Raw genomic sequence first — 23,052 nt, forward strand, 5'->3', positions numbered from 1 at the left:
CCATGATTCAATTACCTCCCACTGGTTCCCTCTCACAATATGTGGGAATTCAGAATGAAATTTGGCTGGGAACACAGCCAAACCATAACAGTCATACCTCAAGGAACTAGAGAAACAGGAACAAACCAAACCCAAATCCAGCAGAAGAAAATAAGTAACAAAGATCAGAGCAGAGGTAAATAAAATGGAAACAATCAAAGGAAAAATAGATGAAACAAAAGCTGGTTCTTTGAAAAGATAAACAAAACGGATAGACCATTAGTGATATTAACCAAGAAAAGAAGAGAAAGTTCTAAATAAGCTCAATTAGAAATGAAATGGGAGATATTACAACCTATAGCATAGAAACACAAAAGATCATTGAAGGCTACTACAAACACCTTTATGAACACAAAATAGATAACCTAGGGGAGATAAATAAATTCCTGGAAATATACAATGCTCCTAAATAAAATCAGGAAGAAATAGAAACTCTGAACAGACTAATAACAAGCAGTGAGATTGAAATGGTAATAAAAACCATTACCAATGAAAAAAAGTCCAGAATTGGATGGATTCATACCTGAATTCTGTCAGAGATTAATAAAAGAACTGGTACCAATGCTACTGAAAATATTTCAAAAGATAGAGAAAGAGGGACTTTTTCCTAAATTGTTCTATGAAACCAATATCACCCTAATATCAAAACCAGGAAATGAAAGAACAAAAAAGGAAAACTACAGACCAATATCTCTGGTAAACAAAAATGCAAATTTTCTCAACTAAGTACTAGCTAACTGAATGCAACAGCATATCAAAAAGATATTCCACCATGATCAAGTTGGTATCATACCAGAGATCCAAGTTTAGCGTATACAACTAAATAAATGTAATACAACACATAAGCAGAATTTAAAACAAAAATCATATGATCATTTCAATAGACACAGAAAAAGCATTTGACAAAATCCAACATCCCTTTATGATTAAAACCCTCAGAAAAATTGGCATAGAAGGGACATACCTTAAGGTAATAAAGGCTGTATATGCCAAAGCCGCAGACAACATTGTACTGAATAGGGAAAAGTTGAAAGCATTTTCCCTGAGAACAGGAAGAAGATAAGGATGCCCATTTTCATCACTTCTATTCAACATAGTACTGGAGGTCCTAGCCAGAGCAATCAAACAAGAGAAAGATAGAAAGAAAGAGTATTCAAATTGATGATGAGGAAGTCAAACTGTCACTGCTTGCCAATGATATGATCATATACCTTGGAAACCCTAAAGACTCATCAAAAAAGCTCCGAGATTAGATAAATGAATTCAGTAAAGTTTCAGGATACAAAAGTAATGTACACAAATCAGTAGCACTGCTATACACCAACAGTGGCCAAGCTGAGAATCAAATCAAGAATTCAACCCCTTTTATGGTAGGTGCAACAAAACCCCCCAATATACTTAGGAATATACGTAACAAAGGAAAACTGTGAAACATTGCTGAAAGAAATTATAGATGACACAAACAAATGAAAACACATACCATGCTCATGGATGGGTAGAATCAATATTGTGGAAATGACCATACTGTCAAAAGCAATATATAAATTCAATATAATTCCCATCAAAATACCATCATCATTCTTCACAGAACTGGAAAAAACAATCCTAAAATTCATATGGAACCAAAAAAGAGCTGCATGGGCAAAGAAAGGCTAAGCAAAAAAACAAAAACAAAACAAAATAAGAAAACCCAAAAAACAAATCTGGAAGCATCACATTACCTGACTTCAAACTATGCTACCAGGCTATAATCACCAGAACAGCATGGTACCACTATAAAAATAGACACATAGACCAATGGAATAGAATAGAGCTCCCAGAAATAAAGCCAAGTATTTACAGTCAACTGATCTTTGACAAAGCAAACAAAAACGTAAAGTGGGGAAAGGACACCCTATTCGACAAATGGTGGTGGGATAACTGGCAAGCCACATGTAGAAAAATGAAACTGGATCCTCATCTCTCACCTTATACAAACATCAACTCAAGATGTGTCAAAGACCAGGAAGGGGAACATCACACACCGGGGCCTGTTGTGGGGTGTGGGGAGTGGGGAGGGATAGCATTAGGAGATATACCTAGTGTTAAATGACGAGTTAATGGGTGTAGCACACCAACATGGCACATGTATACATATGTAACAAACCTGCACGTTGTGCACATGTACCCTAAAACTTAAAGTATAATAAAAAAAGATGTGTCAAAGACTTAAATATAACACCTGAAGCCATAAGAATCCTAGAAGATAACATCAGAAAAACTCTTCTAGATATTGTCTTAGGTAAAGAGTTCATGAACAAGAACCCAAAAGCAAATGCAATAAAAACAAAGATAAATAGATGTGACTTAATTAAACTAAAAAGCTTCTGCATAGCAAAAATATAATCAGCAGAGTAAACAGACAACCCACAGTGGCTAAGAAAATGTGGTATATAAATACCATGGAATCCTACTCAGCCTTAAAAAGGAACAAAATAATGACATTTACAGCAACCTGGATGGAGTTGGAGCCATTATTCTAAGTGAAGTAACTCAGGAATGGAAAACGTAACATCATATGTTCTCACTCACAAGTGGGAGCTAATCTCTGAAGATGCAAAGGCATGAGAATGATACAATAGACTTTGGGGACTTGGGGGGAAGGGTGGGAGGCAGTAAGGAATGAAAGGCTACATATTGGGTACAGTGTGCACTGCTAGGATGATGGCTGCACCAACATCTCAGAAATCATTACTAAAAATCTTATTCGTGTAACCAAACACCACCTGTTCCCCAAAATCTATTGAAATAAAAATTAAAAAAAGAAGAAGTAGTTAAGGTTAAATGAAACTGCAGCCTTGTTCCAATCTGACTTGCATCCTTATAAAAAATAGATTTGGATACACAAAGAGACACCAGGGGCTTGTGCATGTAGAGGAAAGGCCATGTGAGGACATAGGGAGAAGGCAAGTCTAGAAGAGAGGCCTCAGGAGAAACCAACCCTGCAGACACCTTGATCTTGGACTTCCAGCCTCTAGAACTGTTAGAAAATAAGTCACTGTTGTTGAGGCCACTTAAGCTATAGTACTTTGTGATGTCAGCCTAAGCAGACAATATAATATACTTATTTAGATGTTTGCTAAAACTCTCTTATTATTTAAACACTGGGCTTTTTGTTATTGTTTTAATTATTCTGCTTTAGAACTACATGAAGAAACATAGTAATAATAATACCAATTTAAAATGCAAATAAATCACAAATGTCTTTTCTTGCAAAAACAAAAAAACAAAAAACACCCTTCTGGAATGCAGCAAAAGCAGTACTTAGAGGAAAATTTGTATCATTGAATGGCTATGCTTTTATATTATATAATTATTTACTGTAATGTTATGATGACTGTACCCCTCTGACATGGGAACTTTTTTTGTATGTGTTTTTCTTTAGGTTTGTGTAAATCGTGAATGTGTAGAATCAAGGATAATTAAGGCTTCAGCACATGTTTGTTCACAACAGTGTTCTGGACATGGAGTAAGTAACCACATGTTTCCCTGAATCACATTTCTTGGACACTTTTTTGCATCACTCATTAATTTACTGACATTTTTTGGGTCACTACCATGTGACAGACTCTGTTGCATCTAGCTTCAATTGAGAACTGAATTAAGTCATTAAATTCAGCAGCCATAATTAGTTACAGAAGATATGTTGAGCAGAATTAAATTGCTAATGACCTAAATATATATTGTTATAATTGGGTACTTTTCAGAGGGTGTTAAATTTTCTGATAAATACATTAACCTGGTTCTCAAAGGAAAGATAATTATGCTGTAATTCCTGTGCCTGTGAATACACAGGGATCATGAAAAACTATTGTTTTATTTATCTACTTTTAAAAATAGACTTTATTTTTTAGAGGAGCTTCAGGTTCACAGAAACTTTGGAAAGTAGAAAGTACAGAGATTTTCCATATATCCACTCATCTTACAGAGGCACAATCTTTCCCAATTTTAACATCACACACCAGAGTGGTCTGTTTGTTATAATTGATGACCTACAAGGACATATCATTATCACCCAAAGTCCAGTTTACATTAGGATTCACTGTTAGTGTCTCACATTCTATGGGTTTTGACAAATGTGTAATGATATAGATCCATCATTATGATATACAGAGAGTATTTTCATTACTCTAAAAATTCTCTGTGCTCCATCAGTTCATCCTTCTGTCTCCACTAACCCTTGGCAACCACTGATCTTATTACTGTTTTCCTAGGTTTTTCTTTTCCAGAATGTCATTTCATTGAAATCATATAGTATGTAGCCTTTTCAGATTGGTTTCTTTCACTTAGTAATATGCATTTAATGTTTCTCCGTGTTTTTCTATGGCTTGATAGCTTATTTCTTTTTAGTGCTAAATAATATTCCATTGTCTGAATGTACCATAGTTATTTATCCACTCATCTACTGAAGAACATCTTGGTTGCTTCCAAGTTTGGTAATTACAAATAAAGTTTCTATAAACATCCTTCTGCAGGTTTTTGTGTGGACATAAATTTTCACCTATTTTGAGTAAATACCAAGGATTGTGGTTGCTGTATCATATCATAAGAGTATGCTTAGTTTTGTTAGAAACTGACAAAACATCTTTGAAAGTGGCTGTACCAGTTTGCATTCCCACCAGCAGTGAATGAGAGTCCCTGTTGCTCCACATCCAAGCCAACATTTTTTGTTGTCAGTGTTTTGGATTTTGGCCATTCTAATAGGTGTGTAGTGGTATTTCATTGCTGTTTTAATTTGCATTTTACTGATGACATATGTGAGGCATATTTCATATACTTATTTTCCATCTATTTTTTTTTTGGTGAGGGGCCTTTTAAAGTCTTTTGCCCATTTTTAAATCAAGTTGTTTTCTTGTTGAGTTTTAAGTTTTCTCTTCATATTTTGAATAACAGTCACGTATCTGATGTGTCTTTTGCAAATATTTTCTTCCATTCTGTGGCTTATCTTTTTATTCTCTTGACAGTGCTTTTCACAGAGAATGTTTTAATTTTGTGAGGCCCAGCTTCTTAATTACTTCTTTCATAGATTGTGCCTTCGGTATTGTATCTAAAAAGTCTATACAATACCCAAGGTCATCCAGGTTTTTTTTTTTTTTTCTGAGTTATCTTCTAGGAGTTTTTTAGCTTTGCATTTTACATTTAGGCCTATGACCCATTCTGGATTAACTTTTTGAAGGGTGATAGGTTTGTGTCTAGATTCTTTTTTTTTTCCCTGCATTTTGATGTCTAGCTAGTACCAATTGTTGAAGTCTTTCTTTTCTCTACTGTATTGCTTTTGCTCCTTTGTCAGAGATCAGTTGACTAGATTTATGTTTGTCAGTTGCTGGGCTCCTTATTCTATTTCATTGATCCATTTGATTATTCTTTCTCCTATATCATATTGCCTCGATTACTACAGACTTACAGTATGTTGAAGTTGGGTAGTGTTAGTCTTCTGACTGTTCTTTTTCTTTCAATGGTAACTTGACTATTCTTGATCTTTTGTGCCTCCATAGAAACTTTAGAATCAGTTTGTTAATTTCCACAGAACACCTTGCTGGGATTTTGACAGGGATTGTGTTCCATCTATAGATCAAGTTAGTAAGAACTGATATCTTGACAATATTGAGTCTTTCTATCCATTCACATGTAATGTGTTTTCATTTATTTAGTCCTTTTTTATTTCCTTCATCAGTGTTTTGTAGTTTTCTTCATATTGATCTTATATATATTTTGTTAGATTTATACCAAGTACTTCATTTTTGGGGGGGCTAATGCAAATAGTATTATGTCTTTAATTTCAAGTTTCATTTGTTCGTTGCTGGTGTATAGGAAAATTATTGGCTTTTGTGCATTAACCTTGTATATTGCAACCATGCTACAATCACTTGTTAGTTCCAAGGGTTCTTCAATTCTTTTTAGATTTTCCAAATTGGTGTTTATGTCATATATGAACAAAGACAGTTTTATTTCTTTCTTCCCAATCAGTATACTTTTTTTCTTATTTTATTGTATTAGTTAGAACTTCCTGTATGATACTGAAATAGGAGTGGTGAGAGGAGACGTCCTTGCATTGCTCCTTATCTTACTGGGAAAGTATCTAATATCTCACCATTAAGTACGATGTCAGCTGTAGGTTTTTTTGTTTGATATTTTGTTAGATGAAAAAATTTCCCTCTATTCCTAGTTTGCTGTTAGTTTGCTTTTAAAACACAAATGAGTGTTGACTTTTTTTTTTTTTTTGAGATGGACTCTCACTGTGTTGCCCAGGCTGGAGTGCAGTGGCGTAATCTCGGCTCACTGCAAGCTCTGCCTCCCAAGTTCACGCCATTCTCCTGCTTCAGCCTCCCGAGTAGGTGGGACTACAGGCGTCCTGCCACCATGCCCGGATAATTTTTTTGTATTTTTAGTAGAGACGGGGTTTCATCGTGTTAGCCAGGATGGTCTCAATTTCCTGACCTCGTGATCTACCCGTCTTGGCCTCCCAAAGTGCTGGGATTTCAGGCATGAGCCACTGTGCCAGGCCTGAGTGTTGGCTTTTTAATGTTAAATGCTTTTTCTGTATTTATTGATATGATAATGTGATTTTTCTTCTTTAGCTTATTGATGTGAGATGAAGTACATCAGCTAATTTTCTAATGTTGAACCAGTTAAATGCCTGCGATAAATCTTGTTTGTGGTGTATAATTCTTTTTATGCATTGTTGAATCTGATTTACTAATGTATAGTGAGAGTTTTTTGCATCTTTGCATCGACAGACATTTTTCTGTAGTTTCCATTTCTTGTAATATTTTTCTATGGTTTTGATGTTAGGGTAAGGATGGCCTGATAGAATGAGTGAGGAAGTATCCCCTCTGCTTCTGTCTTCTGAAAGAGATTGTAAGAGATTATAGGAAATTGGTATAATTTCTCCCTTAAGTGTTTGGTAGAATTTAATAGTGAACCCATCTCAGCAAACAATTATCTGTAACATCAATTAAGAATAAGAAAAATAAAAATTTTTAGTTTACTTTCACTTAATTCCTTCTCTAATACTATTCTTTTTATGTAAATAACATTTGCTGACCTTTGTGATTTTCATTCTCTCTGAAGAATCTCTTCTGACATTTATTTCAAAGGCATGTCTACTGGTGATATATACTCTCAATTTTTGCTTGTTTGAGAGTCTTTATTTCATTTCCATTTTTGCAAGATAATTTCAAAGGATTAAATATTTCACTCCTCACTCTTTTTGCTTGCGTGGTTGCTGAAGAGAAGTCCAGTATAATTTTTATCTTTGTGCCTCTATAGATATGGTGTTTTCTTCCTCTGGCTTCTTTCCAAATTTGTTCTTTATCTTTGATTTTCTGTAGTTTGAAAGTTATTATGTCTAGGTATAAATTTTTGGCATTTGTCTTGATTTTTTTTGTGGCAGGGGTTGCTTGATCTGTGATTTGTTGTGAGACATTAATTTTGGAAAATTATCAGCTATTATTGCTTCAAATATTTCTTCTATTCCATTCTTTTTTGTTCTCTTGGTATCCTCATTACATGTATGTTATACATTTTTTTAGTTGTCCCACAGTTCTTGGATATTCTGTTCTGTTTTTTCAACCTTTTTTTTGACTTTTTAGTTTTAGAAGTTTCTATTGAGATATCCTCAAGCCCAGAGATCTTTTCTCATCTCAGCCATAATTATTCTATTTTCGGGCCCATCAAAAGCATTCTTCATTTCTGTTGCAGTGTTTTTGATCTCTAGTACTTCTTTTTGATTCTTTCTTAGAATTTTTATCTGTCTGCCTACACTGTCCATCTGTTCTTACATGTAGTCTACTTTATCCATTAGAGCTTTCAGCATATGAAGTATAATTGTTTTATTTATTTATTTTAGTTTTATTTTTTATTGGCAATAGTTGTACCTGTTGTGGGGGTATAAATGATAATACATTCATATAATTCATAAAAATCAAATCAGTATAATTAAGATATCCATCACTTTACATATTTGTCTTTATGCTAAAACATTTGAATTTATTTTTCTAGCTATTTTTGAAATATACAATAGGTTATTTTAAACTCTGGTCATCCTACTGATCTGTCAAACACTTGGTCTTACTTCTTCTTTCAAACTGGATATTTGTACCTATTAATCAACCTCTCTTCATCCTTTCCTCCCATTACACATTCTGGCCTCTGGTAACCACCCACCTACTCTGCATCTTCATGAATCCACTTTTTAAGCTTCCACATAAGAGTGAGAACATGTGATATTTATCTTTCTGTGCTTAGCCTATTTCATTTAACATAATAACTTCCAGTTCCATCCATGTTGCTATGAGTGATGGGATTTCATTATTTTTATAGCCTATGTTTTACATTGTGTATGTATCTCACATTTTCTTTATTTATTCATCTATTCATGGATGCTTACATTGATTCTATATTTTGGCTATTGTGAATAGTGCTACAATAAACATGGGAATGCAGATAGCATTTTGAAGTATTGATTTCCATTCTTTTGGTTATTTACTCAGTAGTAGAATTGCTGGGTCATATAGTAGTTCTATTTTTAGTTTTTTTGAGGAATCTCCACACAATTTTTTATAGTGGCTGTACTAATTTACATTCCCACCTATAGTGTGTGAGTCTTTCCTTTTCTCCACAGCCTCGCCAGCATTGGCTGTTCCATCTTTTTGTTATCAAAAAGATGGTCTTTTTGTTACCAAAAAAAATGGCTTTTATAAGCCATTTTAACTGGATTGAGATTATATCTCATAATTTTGATTTGCATCTCTCTCATAATTAGTGATGTTGAACATTTTTTCATATACCTATTGGCCATTTGTTTGTTTTATTTTGAGAAATGTCTATTCAGATCTTTTGCCCATTTTTTTAATCATATAATTTGTGGAGTTTTTTCCTATTGAGTTATTTGAGCTCCTTATATATTATGATTGTCAGTCCCTTGTCAGATGGATAGTTTGGAAATATTTTCTTTTATTCTGTGGGTTGTCTCTTCACTTTGTTGATTGCTTCTTTTGCTGTGTAGAAGCTTTTTAGCTTGGTGTAATCCCATTTGTTTATTTTTGCTTATGTTTCCTGTGCTTTTGAGGTTATATCCAAAAAATCATTACATAATCAGTGTCTTAGAACTATTTTCCTACATTTTCTCCTGGTAATTTTATAGTTTTGGTTCTTAGATTTAAGTCTTGAGTACATTTTGATTTTATTTTTGTACACAGTGAAAGATAATGATCAAGTTTTATTCTTCTGCATATGGTTATCGAATTTTTCCAGCACCATCTATTGAAGAGACTGTTCTTTCTCTGTCGTACATTCTTGGTGCCTTTGTTGAAAATGAATTGGTGTAAATGCATGTATTTGTAGCCGGATTCTTTATTCTGTTCCATTGGTCTATGTGTTTGATTTTATGCCAGTACCATGGTGATTTGGTTACTATAGCTCTGTAGTATAACTTGAAGTCAGATAATGTTACGCATTTGGCTTTGTTCTTTTTGCTCAGAATTGCTGACCACATATTAAGTCACGAGACAAGTCTTAACAAATTTAAGAAGACTGACATCACTCCAAGTGTATTTTCTGACCACACTAGATTGAAGCTAGAAGTTAATATTAAAAGAAAGTGGGAAAACTTAAAAAATACATGAAAATTAAATAACACATGATTGAACAACCATTGGGCTAAACAACAAATCAAAACGGAAATTAGAAAATATCTCAAGACAAACAAAAAATGAAAAAAAAAGGGGATGTGGCAAAAACAGTACTAAAGGGAAATTTATAGTGATAAATTCTTACATTAAAAAGAATAAAGATTTCAAATAAACATTCTAACTTTACACCTCAAGAAACTAGAAAAAAATTGAACAAACAAACTCCAAGTTTGCAGTAGGAAGTTATGAAGATTAGAGCACAAATAATATAGAGAATAGAAAAATAATAGACAAAATCAAGGAAATTAAGAGTTGAGTTTTTGAAAAGATAAAAAAAAGGACAAACTCTTAGGTAAAATAGCAAGAAAAAAAGAAATAAGACTCAAAATCAGAAATGAAGGAGCAGATATTACAACTGATGTCACAGAAATTTTTTAAGAAGATACTGTGGTGTATATTTATACACCAACACTTTGGATAACCTAGAAGAAATTTATAAATTCCTAGGATGATACAACCTGCCAAGACTGAATCAAGAATAAATAGCCTGAACAGAACAATAACAAATAAAGAGATTAAATCAGTAAACAAAACTTTCTAGCGAAGAAAATCTCAGGACTAGGGGGCTTCACAAATGAATTCTGTTAAACATTTACAGAAGAATTAAACAAGAAAATAAAATTGCAGGCTAATATATCTACAAACATGCATGCAAAAATTTACAGCAAGACATTAACAAACTATATTTGCCGCACGTTAAAAGAATCATACACTATGACCAGATGGGATTTATTCCTGGGATGCAAGGATGGTTCAAAATGCACAGATCAATTAATGTGATATGCCACATTAAGAAGATGAAAGATCAATTTACTTTATGACATTAAGATGCAGAAAAAGCATTTGACAAAATCCAACACCCTTTCATTATAAAAACTCAATACGTTAGGAATAGCAGAAAGCCTACATGTAAAAAGTCCATAGCTAAAATTATACTCAATGGTGAAATAATGAAAGCCTTTACTTTAAGATCTATAACAATGCAAGGATACTCAGTCTCTGCACTTCTATTCAACTTAGTACTGGAATTCCTAGATGAAGCAATGAGGCAAGGAAAAGAAATAAATAGCATCCAAATGGGAAAGTAGAAATAAAGTAGCTTCTGTTTGCAAATGCCATGATTGTATACACAGGAAACCATAAAGGTTCCATAAAACTAGTAGAAGAAATAATGAATTCAGTAAAGTTGCAGGACACAAAAACAACACTCAAAAATCAGTTCATTTTTATACGTCAAAAACAGACGGTCAGGAAAGGAGATTAGTTAAACAATCCCATTTACAACAGCATCAAAAAGAATAAAATACTTAGGTTTAAAACAAACCAGGGAGGTGAACGACTTGTACACTGAAAACTATGAAACATGAAAAAAATTAAAAGAGACACAAAAAATTGAAAGATATTCCATGGATTGAAGAAACTAATATTGTTAAACTATCCCTAATAGTCAAAATTATCTACAGATTCCATGCAATCCTTATCAGAATCTCCATGTTATTTTTCAAAGAAATAGAAAATTTAAAAATTATATAAGATGAAAAAAATCCAGATAATTAGAAGCAATTTTTAAAAAGAAGAACAAAGCTTTTCAAAATACTGTACAAAGGTACAGTAACCAGAACAGTATGTTACTGTCATAAAATAGAGATATATAAAGCGATGGATGAAAATAGCTCAAAGATAGACTCATATATGCTGGCTCCAGCATGTCACTGGAGGGGTCACATTTTCATTAGAATTTAAGTATGCATTTTTGAAATTGCATCGTAAATTTGTAGGTAAACATTTCAAGGTGTCAAATTTTCTTGATGCAAATATTGAGAGCCTCACTTTATAGTTCTTTTTTTTTTTTTTTTTGCTTTGTGTGTGTGTCTGTGTTGTAGTCTAAGAAACCAAACATTTGATATGTGAGACTGTCGCTCTAAATAAACAAAATTACACTAGATTATGGTACAAAAGTAAGCTTGATGCTCACCTTCTCTGAGAAAATATTTTAAAACAATCATTTAATTTTTCAAAATGATTCTAGGTGTGTGATTCCAGAAACAAGTGCCATTGTTCGCCAGGCTATAAGCCTCCAAACTGCCAAATACGTTCCAAAGGATTTTCCATATTTCCTGAGGAAGATATGGGCAAGTATTTGTCTCTTTAAATACCCATTTAATAAAATTCTCAAATTGCTTATCTTCACTAAAACAAAGTTCGATTTTTCCACTTACAGGGCAACTGATATTTGTAATAAAAAGGTAATCAGAATTCTCTCAAGGAATGGAAACCAAACATGCCATCTTAATCTTGTTCTCTTTTCTTTACAATTAACTAATCAATTAATTTTTTTATTTCAATAGGTTTTTGAGGAATAGGTGGATTTTGGTAACACGGATAAGTTCTTTAGTGGTGATTTCTGAGATTTTGGTGCAGCCATCACCCAAGCAGTGTATACTGTACCCAATGTGTAGTCTTTTATACCTCACCTAATCCTATCCTTCCCCTCAATACCCCAAAGTCCATTGTATCATTCTTATGCCTTTGTGTCCTCATAGCTTAGCTCCCACTTATGAGTGAGAACATATGATATTTGGTTTTCCATTCTTCAAGTGAAGAGTTACTTCACTTAGAATAATGGTCTCAAACTCCATCCAGGTTGCTGCGAATGCTATTATTTTGTTCCTTTTAATGGCTGAGTAGTATTCCATGGTGTATATATACATCACACTTTCTTTATTCACTCACTGACTGATGGGCATTTGGGCTGGTTCCATATTTTTGCAGTTGCAAATTGTGCTGCTATAAACATTTGCGTTAGCGTCTTTTTATGTAATGACTTTTATATAATGACTTCCTCTGGGTAGATTTCCAATAGTGGGATTGCTGGATCAAATGGTAGATCTACTTTTGGTTCTTCAAGAAATTGCCATACTGTTTTTCGTAGTGGCTGTGCTAGTTTACATTCCCACCAACAACGTAAAAGCGCTCCCCTTTAAGCACATCCATGCCAACATCTATTATTTTTTGATTTTTAAATTATGACCATTCTTGCAGGAGTAAGGTGGTATTGCATTGTAGTTTTGATTTACATTTCCCTGATCATTAGTGATGTTGAGCATTTTTTCATATGTTTGTTGGCCATTTGTATATCTTCTTTTGAGAGTTACCTATTCATGTCCTTAGCCCATTTTTTGATGGAATTCCTTTTTTTCTTGCTGATTTGTTTGAGTTCCTTATAGATTCTGGATATTAGTTCTTTGTCAGATGCATAGTTTGTGAAGATTTCCTCCCACTCTGTGGGTTATCTGTTTACTCTGCTGATTATATCTTTTGCTTCGCAGAAGCTTTTAAATTTAATTAAGTCCCTTCTATTTATCTTTGTTTTTATTGCATTTGTTTTTGGGTTCTTGCTCATGAACGCTTTGCCTAAGCCAATGTCTAGAATAGTTTTCTGATGTTATATTCTAGAATTTTTATGGTTTCAGGTCTTAAATTTAAGTCTTTGATCCCTCTTGAGTTGATGTTTGTATAAGGTGAGAGATGAGGATCCGGTTTAATTCTTCTACATATGGCTTGCCAGTTATCCCAGTGCCATTTGTTGAATAGGGTGTCCTTTCCCCATGTTATGTTTTTGTTTGCTTTGTTGAAGATCAGTTGGCTGTACGTACTTGGCTTTATTTCTGGATTCCCTATTCCATTCCATTGGTCTCTGTGTCTATTTTTATATCAGTACCATGCTGTTTTGGTGACTTTAGCCTTATTGTCTATGGCCATACCAGCCTGAATGTGCCCGATCTTGTCTTGCTCTTTTTTCTAACATTAAAATATCATAATTCAAGCTGAATACCTTTTAAAATTTCTCTTTACTGATATCATTGACTTTATCTTTTAGAATATTTTCAACCTCTCTTCCTCAGCTTTATGACTGATCCTGTGACCTCAGCTCTAAACAAACGACATTTGGTCTGTGTCTAGTACTGTTACTGTGTTTCTGTTACAGAAGAAATGAAATAGAAGACAAGATTTTACTCTGAAGGAGTTTATCATTTAAATCAGAAAAATCCATCAATTTCTGCTTAGGAGATGACAGAAGTGATGCTGGCATATTATTCTGTTTGTGCCCCACAGCTTCCATTTCTGTCATTAATTCATTTATTGAGTTAGCAAATGTTTACTGAACTCTTAATATATGCCAGGTCCAGGTGCTGGTCTACACACTGGGGATGTACGGTGAGCAAAATGAAGTTCTTCTCCTCATGGAGTTTAGAGAATATGTTTAGGTCTATGTATCCAGTGATAGCAAGGGACAGAATTAGGATTAGGAATCAATTCTTCTAATTTTTATGCCAGTGCCCTTTTAGTAGTATTGCAATGACCCCATTTACAAACATGATCCCCAAGGCCAAAAGCCAACAATCTACCAAAGAAAAATAAGATATACACAAATACACTGAATTCCTTTGATAATGCACCTTGTAAGAGTGCATTTTTGGATAACCATGCAATTACACAATCCCACGTTGTATATCATTGAATTTTTTTGTCCCTACTTAGAGGGTTATAGTGAGATTTTGCTGTAGCTGCTGTGAGACTTGAATACTTTTGAACTTTCCAAAACTTGGTTTCCATGCTTTTAGAATGAAACGTTGTAGAGGTAGCCCCAAGGATTATGATTACAATTCTATAATGATTTTTTCCATGTTCCTTGAATAACAATACAAATTCAGAAGATTTTAATGAATGTGTTGCAACTTGAAAGTAAAAGTAGCTAGTTTAATTTTTTTATTTTGTTTTTTTTGTATTTCTGTTTTTAGGTTCAATCATGGAAAGAGCATCTGGGAAGACTGAAAACACCTGGCTTCTAGGTTTCCTCATTGCTCTTCCTATTCTCATTGTAACAACCGCAATAGTTTTGGCAAGGAAACAGTTGAAAAAGTGGTTCGCCAAGGAAGAGGAATTCCCAAGTAGCGAGTAAATTGCATTTGTGTTCTGAAGTTAAACATTAGTACCATTTGAATCTAGTTATATGTAAGACAATATCACGAGCAGCAGCAATACTTTACATATCACTGGGATTTTGAGTATTACATCAATATGTCATTTAATTTTATGAGGTAGCTGTGAATACCCATTTTTAAGACACAAAGATTTGGAAGTGTAATTTACATAGTTTGCCAAAGTCATTAAACTGCTAGTTGAGAGAGGAAGAAGTCAAATGTGTAATATCTGTTCTTTTCTTATCAAAGGGGATGATCTGTATCATCTACAACAGAAGTATTTATTAAAAATGCAGATTTCAGGGCCTTACTACAGACTAAATATTTTAATTCACATTGCTGGCTCATATAAGAAGTAATTTTAAAAATATTCTTTGGGTTAAATTTTCAGAAGGGAAATTTGTAATTTAGATTATTACATTTTTATTTTTCAAGAAATAATTCAAACACTAAGACAGAGAACAACATGACAAACATCCTCTTGCCCACCATGGGAAATAAACAGATATTAATATTTTTCTTGTTTCTCTTATAAAATAAGCCATTGTATTTGCAGCTGCAATTCCTTCTGGTATGATCCCCTTCCCTCCCTGTAGAGGATGTCTACACTGAATGTTTGTGTATCTTACATGTTTTTAATACACGTGGCATTATCCATATCCCATAACCTACCTAGTATTGTTTTATGTATAATTTTAAATAGCTATACTTTCTCTGCAGATGCATTTCTTTTTCAATTTTGGTTTGTTTGTTTTGTCTTTTTTTTTTTCTTTTTCATGAGCAGTCCGCTCAGAGGTGTTTTTATTTTGTTAGTAGTTTGAAACATATAACTTTTGGTTTCATTGTGGTCTCTATTTCTATTGTTTTTTATATCAAGTTTTGCTCTTTTTCCTCCTTTCTGGTCTTTTTACCTTTGCTCTGTTGTAACTCTAGATTTCTTGATTTTAATGCTTTCTTTATTAATTTTCAACCCTTCTTATTTTCTAAAATAAGAAATACTTTAATAGCAAAAACCTTCTCCTTACATATATCATTTTCTTTATACTCTCCAGTTTTTAAATGATAGTCGACATTCAGTTAAAAAAATTTGAAAAATCTAGCAGGATTTCTTGTTTAAATAATGAATCAATTGTAGTCTTTAGTTTTCAATTATATGATTTATTTTCATTGTTTTAAAAATAATTTTCTAATTTTATTAGCTTATTTTGAGAAACTTGTCTATGTGATTCTCTTAAATATTGGATCAAAAAATGAAGTAAATTTTTATAAATGTGTAAGCTTGATATGTGTCCTCCAATGTTTTTAGGACAAACTTTTTAATTGTGTTGTTTCAAATCATTTTTATACATACTGGGTTTTTTTCCTGTCCGTTTGATACTTTGTCTTCTGTGAGAAGCAAAGTAAAATTTTCAGTGGGTTGTAGCTTTCCCTCTGATTATTGAAATTTTCGCTTCAGATATTCTGAGGCAGTGACTAAATGCATAATGTTTATTTTAGTTAAATTTTCTTGATGTATTTTCCTTTAATTATTACTAATAATATCTTAAATACAATTTTCACTGTTTTAGATTGCTATATCAACTTTCTCTTTAAAAACGACGTTTACCTCGTACACCTTTTTTCGTTTTTTTCTCAATCTGTCTTTGCATTTAGCTGGTGTCTTATAAACAGCCTTTATATGAAATGCACTAATGGAGTTCGTTATGCTCATATGCTTAATCCATGATGACATATGTTTAGGCTGAAATTTGCCATCCTATTTTTTTCCTATTTACCATGTTTTTTGTTTTTTTTTTTTTCTTTTTCTATCATCTATTTTCTTGGTTTCATTTTTCTTTCTTTTTTGAGACGAAGCTTTGCTCTTGTTGCCCAGGCTGGAGTACAGAGGCGTGATCTTGGCTCACTGCAACCTTAGCTCCCCGGGTTCAAGTGATTCTCCTGCCCCAGCCTCCCCAGAAGCTGGCATTACAGGCGTGCACCACCATGCCTGGCTAATTTTTTGTATTTTTAGTAGAGACGGGGTTTCTCCATGTCAGCGGCTGCTCTCGAATGGTTTCATTTTTCTGTTCTCTTTTTTTTTCTTTAACTCTGGACATTTTTGTATTCTGTTTTTGTTTTAGTGATTTTCTTTAAATTTTAGTATTTGTAGTTAATGTTATATAATGTCTAAATTTAATCATTACATATAGTCTTCTTGGAAATAACCCAAGGACTTCAGTCATTTAACTCCTTCCATTTTCAATGTTTGTCATTTGACTTTCAAATTTCTCCCAAATAAGTCAGTGTTATTTTTGTTATTATCATCTTTATGTTTAGTCAGTGAATACTAGGATTTTCCAGTATATTTCCCAGTCTTACTCACCATTCCTTTTCTAAAAATTGTTTTGTTTTGAAATAATTTAAAGACAAAAAGTTGCAAAAATTGCACAGGGCTGTCATGTACACTTTGCCTAGCTTTTTCCATTGATAACATCTTACATGAACACTGCATTTCCACAGCCAGTATAATGGTATCGGTACAATATTTTTAATACAACTAAAGATCTTATTCAGATTTGCTAGTGTTGTATGCATTCATTTATGTGCGTGTATAGTATTACCACATTTTATCATGTGATTCGTACCAACACCACAATCATAATTCCTGTTGGAATCCTACTTTTTCATTCTAGGTTCAATTATCTTTTTTCCCTTAGATTTATTGTGGTACGATTGACAAATAAAAATTGATGATTTGCCTGATATATGTATATGCTGTAAAATGATTATCACAATTCCTGTAATTAACACATCCATCACCTCATATAATTACCTCTTTTTGTGTATGTAGTGAGAACACTTAAGATCTACTCCCTTAGCAAATGTCAAGTTTTTTACATATAAGGTCATGTCATCTGAAAACAGAGACAACTTCTTCCTATTCAATTTGGATGCCCTTTTTTTCTTATTTCTTGTCTAATTCCTGTGGCTAGGCCTTCTAGTACTATGTTGAATAGAAATGGCGAGAGGGGCTTCTTGTTTTATTCTTGATCTTAGGCCAAAACTTTTATTGATAGCTTTTCACTGTTAAGTTTAATGTAGCTGTGGGCTTGTAATACACGGCTTTTGTTATGTTGAGGTATATTTCTTCTATGACAAACTGTTGCTAGTTTTAATTAAATATGTTGAATTTTGTTTCCTGTATCTGTTGAGTGTATTTTCAGCCATCCTTGCATCACAAATATAAATCCCACTTGATCATGGTGTATCATCCTTATAATGTTCTGTTAAAGTCAGTTCACTAGTATTTTGTTGAGGATTTTTACATCTATATTAATCAAGGATATTGGCCTATTATTTTCTTTTCTTGTAATGTCCTTGTCTAACTTTGGTATCAGAGTAATTCTGGCCTTATAAAATATGTTTGAAAGTGTTCCCTACTCTTCAGTTTTTTGGAGGCGTCTGAGAAGGATTAGTATTAATTCTATTATAAAAGTTTGGTAGAATTTACCAGTGAAACCATCTGGTTCTGTTTTTTTCTTTGTTGGGAGATTTTTTTTAATTGCAAGTTTTATTTTTTCATATATTTTTAAATTTTCCAAATAACAATTGTACATATCCATGGGGCACACAGGGATGTTTCAGTATATGTAATGTATAGTGATCAGATCAAGGTAATTAGCAGATATATCATCTCAAATATTTATCATTTCTTTGTATTGGGAGGAGTCAGTATCCTCCTTCTAGCTATTTGAAACTATATATTATTGTTAACTATAGTCATCCTACAGTGATATAAAGAATTAGAACTTTTTTCTCATATCTCGCTGTAACTTTGTAGACTTTAGCAAATCTTTCCTTATCCCTCCCTTCCCCTTAAACTTCACAGCCTCTAGTATCTTCTATTCTACATTTTACTTCTGAGATCAACTTTTTTTTAGCTTCCACATATAAATGAGAACATGCAGTGTTTAAGTTTCTGTTCCTGGCTTATTTCACTTAACAACATACTTCAGTTCCATCTGTGTTGTGGTGAATGACAGGATTTTATTTTCGTGGCTAAATGATATTCCATTGTGTATCTACACCACATTTTCTTTATCCATCTGTTGTTGGAAACAGGTTGATTCCGTAACTTGACTATTATAAATAGTGCTGCAGTAGACATGGCAGTGCAAATGTCTCTTCGATACAATGGTTTCCTTTCCTTTGGATAAATACCCAGTGGTGTGATTGCTGGTTCATATGGTAGTTGCATTTGTTGTTTTTTGAGGAGCTGCCCTGCTGTTCTCCATAGTGGCTATCCTAGTTTATATTCCCATCAACAGTGTCCCTTTTCTCTGCATTCTTGCCAGCATTTGTTATTTTTTTTTGTCTTTTTGATAAAAACCATACTAACTGGGGTGCGAGATTACCTCATTGTGGTTTTGATTTGCATTTCTATGATTATTAGTGATGTTGAACATTTTTTCTCATATTTGTTGGCCATTTGTGTGTCTCCTTTTGAGAAATGTCTGTTGAGTTTATCTGCCCATTTTTAAATCTAATGGTTTGCTTTTTTCCTGTTGAGATAGTTGAAATCATTGTATATTCTTGGTATTAATCCAGCAGTTTTCAAATATATTCTCATATTCTGTAGGTTGTCTTTTCACTATGCTGATTGTTTCTTTTGCTGTGCAGACACTTTTTAATTTGATATAATCCCATTTGTTTATTTTTGCTTTTGTCACCTGTGCTTTTGAAGTCTTATTTATAAAATCTTTTCCCAGGCCAATGTCCTGATCATTTCCCCTATGTTTTCTTCTGTGAGTTTCATTATTTTGAATTTTATATGTAGGACTTTGATCCATTATGAGTTTTTTTTTTTTCTGGTATAGATTGAGAGGTAGGGGTCCAGTTTCATTCCTAGGCATGTGGATATCCAGTTTTCCCCAGGGCTGTTTAATGAAGAGACTGCCCTTTCTCCAATGAATATTCTTGGCACCTTGTCAAAATTCAATTGGCTGTAGATATGTGGATTAATTTCTGTGTACTCTATTCTGTTCCATTAGTGTAAGTGTCTGTTTTCATGCCAGTATCATGCTGTTTTGGTTTCTCAGCTTTGTAGTATATTTTGAGTCTGGTAGTACAATTCTTCCAGCTTTACTCTTTTTTCTCAGGATTGTTTGGCTATTCAGGGCCTTTTGTAGTTGGGAGTTTTTGATTATTCCTGCAATCTTCTACTTCTTATTTGATATGCTCAGATGTTCCCCTCCCTTCCTACCTTCCTCCTTCCCTCCATCCCTCCCTCCCTTCCCCTCTTTCTCTCTTCCCCTCTTTCTCCCTCTCTCTCTTTCACTCCCTCTCTCTCCTTCTCTCTTTCTTTCCTTCCATCCTTTCTTTTTCTCTTGCTCTGTCGCCCAGGCTGGAGTGCAGTAGTGTTTTAGGCTCACTTCAATTTCCCCCTCCCATGTTCAAGTGATTCTTGGGCCTCAGCCTCCAGAGTAGCTGTGACAACAGGTTCGTGCCACCATGCCTGTCTATTTTTTTTTAAATTTTTAATACAGATGGAGTTTCACCATGTTGGGCAGGCTGGTCTCAAACTCCTGGCCTCAAGTGATCTGCCCACCTTGGCTTTGCAAAGTTCTGGGATTATGTGTGAGGCACCAGGCTTGGTGAGGTGTTCTGTTTACGATTCAGTCCTGATATGTTGTATCTTTCTTGGAATTTACCCATTTCTTCTATTTATTCAGTTTGCATATATTTGCTGTAGGTTCCATTTTATTCTGGAGGAAGTACATTACAGTGATGTTCTACGTGTAATAATCTGTTTGATGGTTATTACTGAATTTTTTTGCTTTATGTTCAATATTAATTATAGGTTATATGGGTATGGAACTTTAGGTGAACAGTTATTTTTGTAAGGCTTTTAAGGATATGCCTTTGAATTTTAGCATGCACTGTTTATGGGATGTCTGCTATCAGTCTAATCAATTCATTTTTTATCTTTTTACTTAAACTTTATTTTTCTATAAGTTATGAAAATTTTCAGCCCTTATCTCTGCAATAATTGACTTCTCCATTCTGCCTTTTTTTCTCCTTCTGAACTTCCTGTACTTTAGTGTCCCCATTCTAGCCTCCATGGTTGTGGTGGTGGTTGTTCTCTATTTCCTCATTTTTCTTCATCTTCTTTTCTTCCTTTTCATTGTTTTTCTTTTGCGATTGGAATAGGGCTTTTAAAAACTGGGATATGATTTACATATCATGAAATTCATTATTTTTTAGTGTGTGCAGTGTTATGAGTTTAGCAAATATATACACATACCACTATCTCAATAAAATATAGAGCAGTTCTGTCATCCAGAAAATTTTGTCTCACCCCACTCGAGCTCTGGGCACTGGTGGATCTGTTTTCTGTGCCTACAGTTTTGCCCATCAGAACTTTGTATAAATGGATTAATACATTATGCAGTCTTTCCAGTCTGGTTTCTATACCATAGCTAATATATTTGAAATCCATCCATGTTATTATGTGTATCAATAGTTTGCTCTCTTTTAAATCTATTGTTTTATTGATATATAGTTGATATACAATAATTTACACATATTTTCAGTGTATAATTTGATGTTTTGGTGATTTGAAAAGTAACACCCATTAAACCATCGACATAATCAAGATGATAAAGGTATCTGTAACCCTCAAGAAATTTCTTATTTCCCTTTGTAATTCCCTTCCTTAGCCTTTCCCTCCCATTTCCTGTCTATCCCCAGATTACCACTTTGTTTTTCTTTTTCAAATTTTAATTTAGGTTCAGGGGGTACATGTTCATGTTTGTTACAGGGTTAAATTGTGTGTCACTGGGGTTTGGTATATAAATGATTTCATCCCCCAGGTAGTGAGCATAATACTTGTAACTGATCTGTGTAAGGTTTCAGTTTCTTCATGGTTCAATCATGGTAGGTTGTGTGTTTCTAGGTATTCATCTATTTCTTCTAGGTTTTCTAGTTTGTGTGTATAGAGGTGTTTGTAATAGTTTCTGAAGATTTTTAAACATTTCTGTGGGGTCAGAGGTAATGTCACTTTGGTCATTTCTTAGTGTGGTTATTTGGATCATCTCTTTTTAAATTAATCTAGCTAGTGGTCTATCAATCTTATTTGTTCCTTAATAAAGAAACTTTCGGTTTTATTGATCTTTTTCCTGGATTATTGTGTCTCAATTTCATTCAGTTCAGTTTGGATTTTGCTATTTATTTTCTTCTAGCTTTGGGGTTGGTTTGCTCTTGTTTTTCTAGGTCTTCTAGGTGCGATGTTAGGTTGTTAACCTGAGATCTTTCTAACTTTTTGATGTATGCATTTAGCACTATAAACTTTCCTCTTAACACTACTTTAGCTGTGTCCCAGAGTTTCTGTTATGTTATATGTTTGTTTATATTAGTTTCAAATAATTTTTTTATTTCTGCCTTAATTTCATTATTTACCAAAAAGTCATTCAGGAGCAGGTTGTTTAATTTCTACGTGATTGTATGGTTTTGAAATTTCTTGGCATTGATTTCTGTTTTTATTGCACTGTGGTCTGAGAGTGTGATTGGTATGATTGGTATGTGCTGATGTGAAGAATTTATATTGTGGTGTTGTTGGGTGGAGTATTTTGTAGATGTCTGTTAGGTCTACTTGGTCAAGTGCCGCGTTAAGTCCCAAATACCTTTGTTAGTTTTCTGCCTCAATGATCTGCATAACACTTTCAGGGGGTGTTGAAGTCTCCCACTGAAATAGTCTCCCACACTATTATTGTGTGGTTCTCAACATCTCTTCGTAGGTCTCTAGGAACTTGTTTTATGAATCCAGGTGTTACACTGTTGGGCCCATATATATTTAGGATCATTAAGTCTTCTTGTTGAATTGAACCCTTTATCATTATGTAATGCTCTTCTTTGTCCTTTTTTATTGTTTTTGGTTTAAAGTTTGTTTTATCTTAAATAAGAAAGCAACTTCTGCTCTTTTTTATACTTTGTTTGCTTGATGGATCTTTCTCCTTCCCTTTACTTTGAGCTTATGGGTGTCATTGCAGGTGAGATGGTCTTTTGAAGACAGCATGTAGTTGGATCTTGCTTCTTTATACACTTTGCCACTCTGTGTCTTTAAGTGGGGCATTTATCCCATTTACATTAAACGTTAATATTGTTATGTGCAGATTTGATCCTGTCATCATGTGTTAGCTGGTTGTTATGTAGATTTGATTATATATTTGCTTTATAGTGTCAGGGGGCTATGCGTGTAAGTATAATTTGTGGTGGCAGGTAGCTGGTTATTAAGTAGATTTGATTATATATTTGCTTTA

General features: G+C 33.6%; 1 protein-coding gene across 7 annotated transcripts in view; it reads left to right on the top strand.

The window, feature by feature from the left end:
• Positions 1 to 23,052, top strand: part of ADAM32 (ADAM metallopeptidase domain 32) — a 185,350-nt gene that overhangs the window by 143,047 nt on the left and 19,251 nt on the right. For all 7 annotated transcript variants that reach the window (XM_003830707.6, XM_055116494.2, XM_055116495.3 and 4 more), the window contains 3 exons: positions 3,464 to 3,547; positions 11,800 to 11,902; positions 14,573 to 14,729. In XM_003830707.6, coding sequence (XP_003830755.3) covers positions 3,464 to 3,547; positions 11,800 to 11,902; positions 14,573 to 14,729 — 344 coding nt within the window. The remainder of the gene's footprint in view (positions 1 to 3,463; positions 3,548 to 11,799; positions 11,903 to 14,572; positions 14,730 to 23,052) is intronic.

This window comes from Pan paniscus, chromosome 7 (assembly GCF_029289425.2).
Source record: "Pan paniscus chromosome 7, NHGRI_mPanPan1-v2.0_pri, whole genome shotgun sequence".
Taxonomy (NCBI): domain Eukaryota; kingdom Metazoa; phylum Chordata; class Mammalia; order Primates; family Hominidae; genus Pan; species Pan paniscus.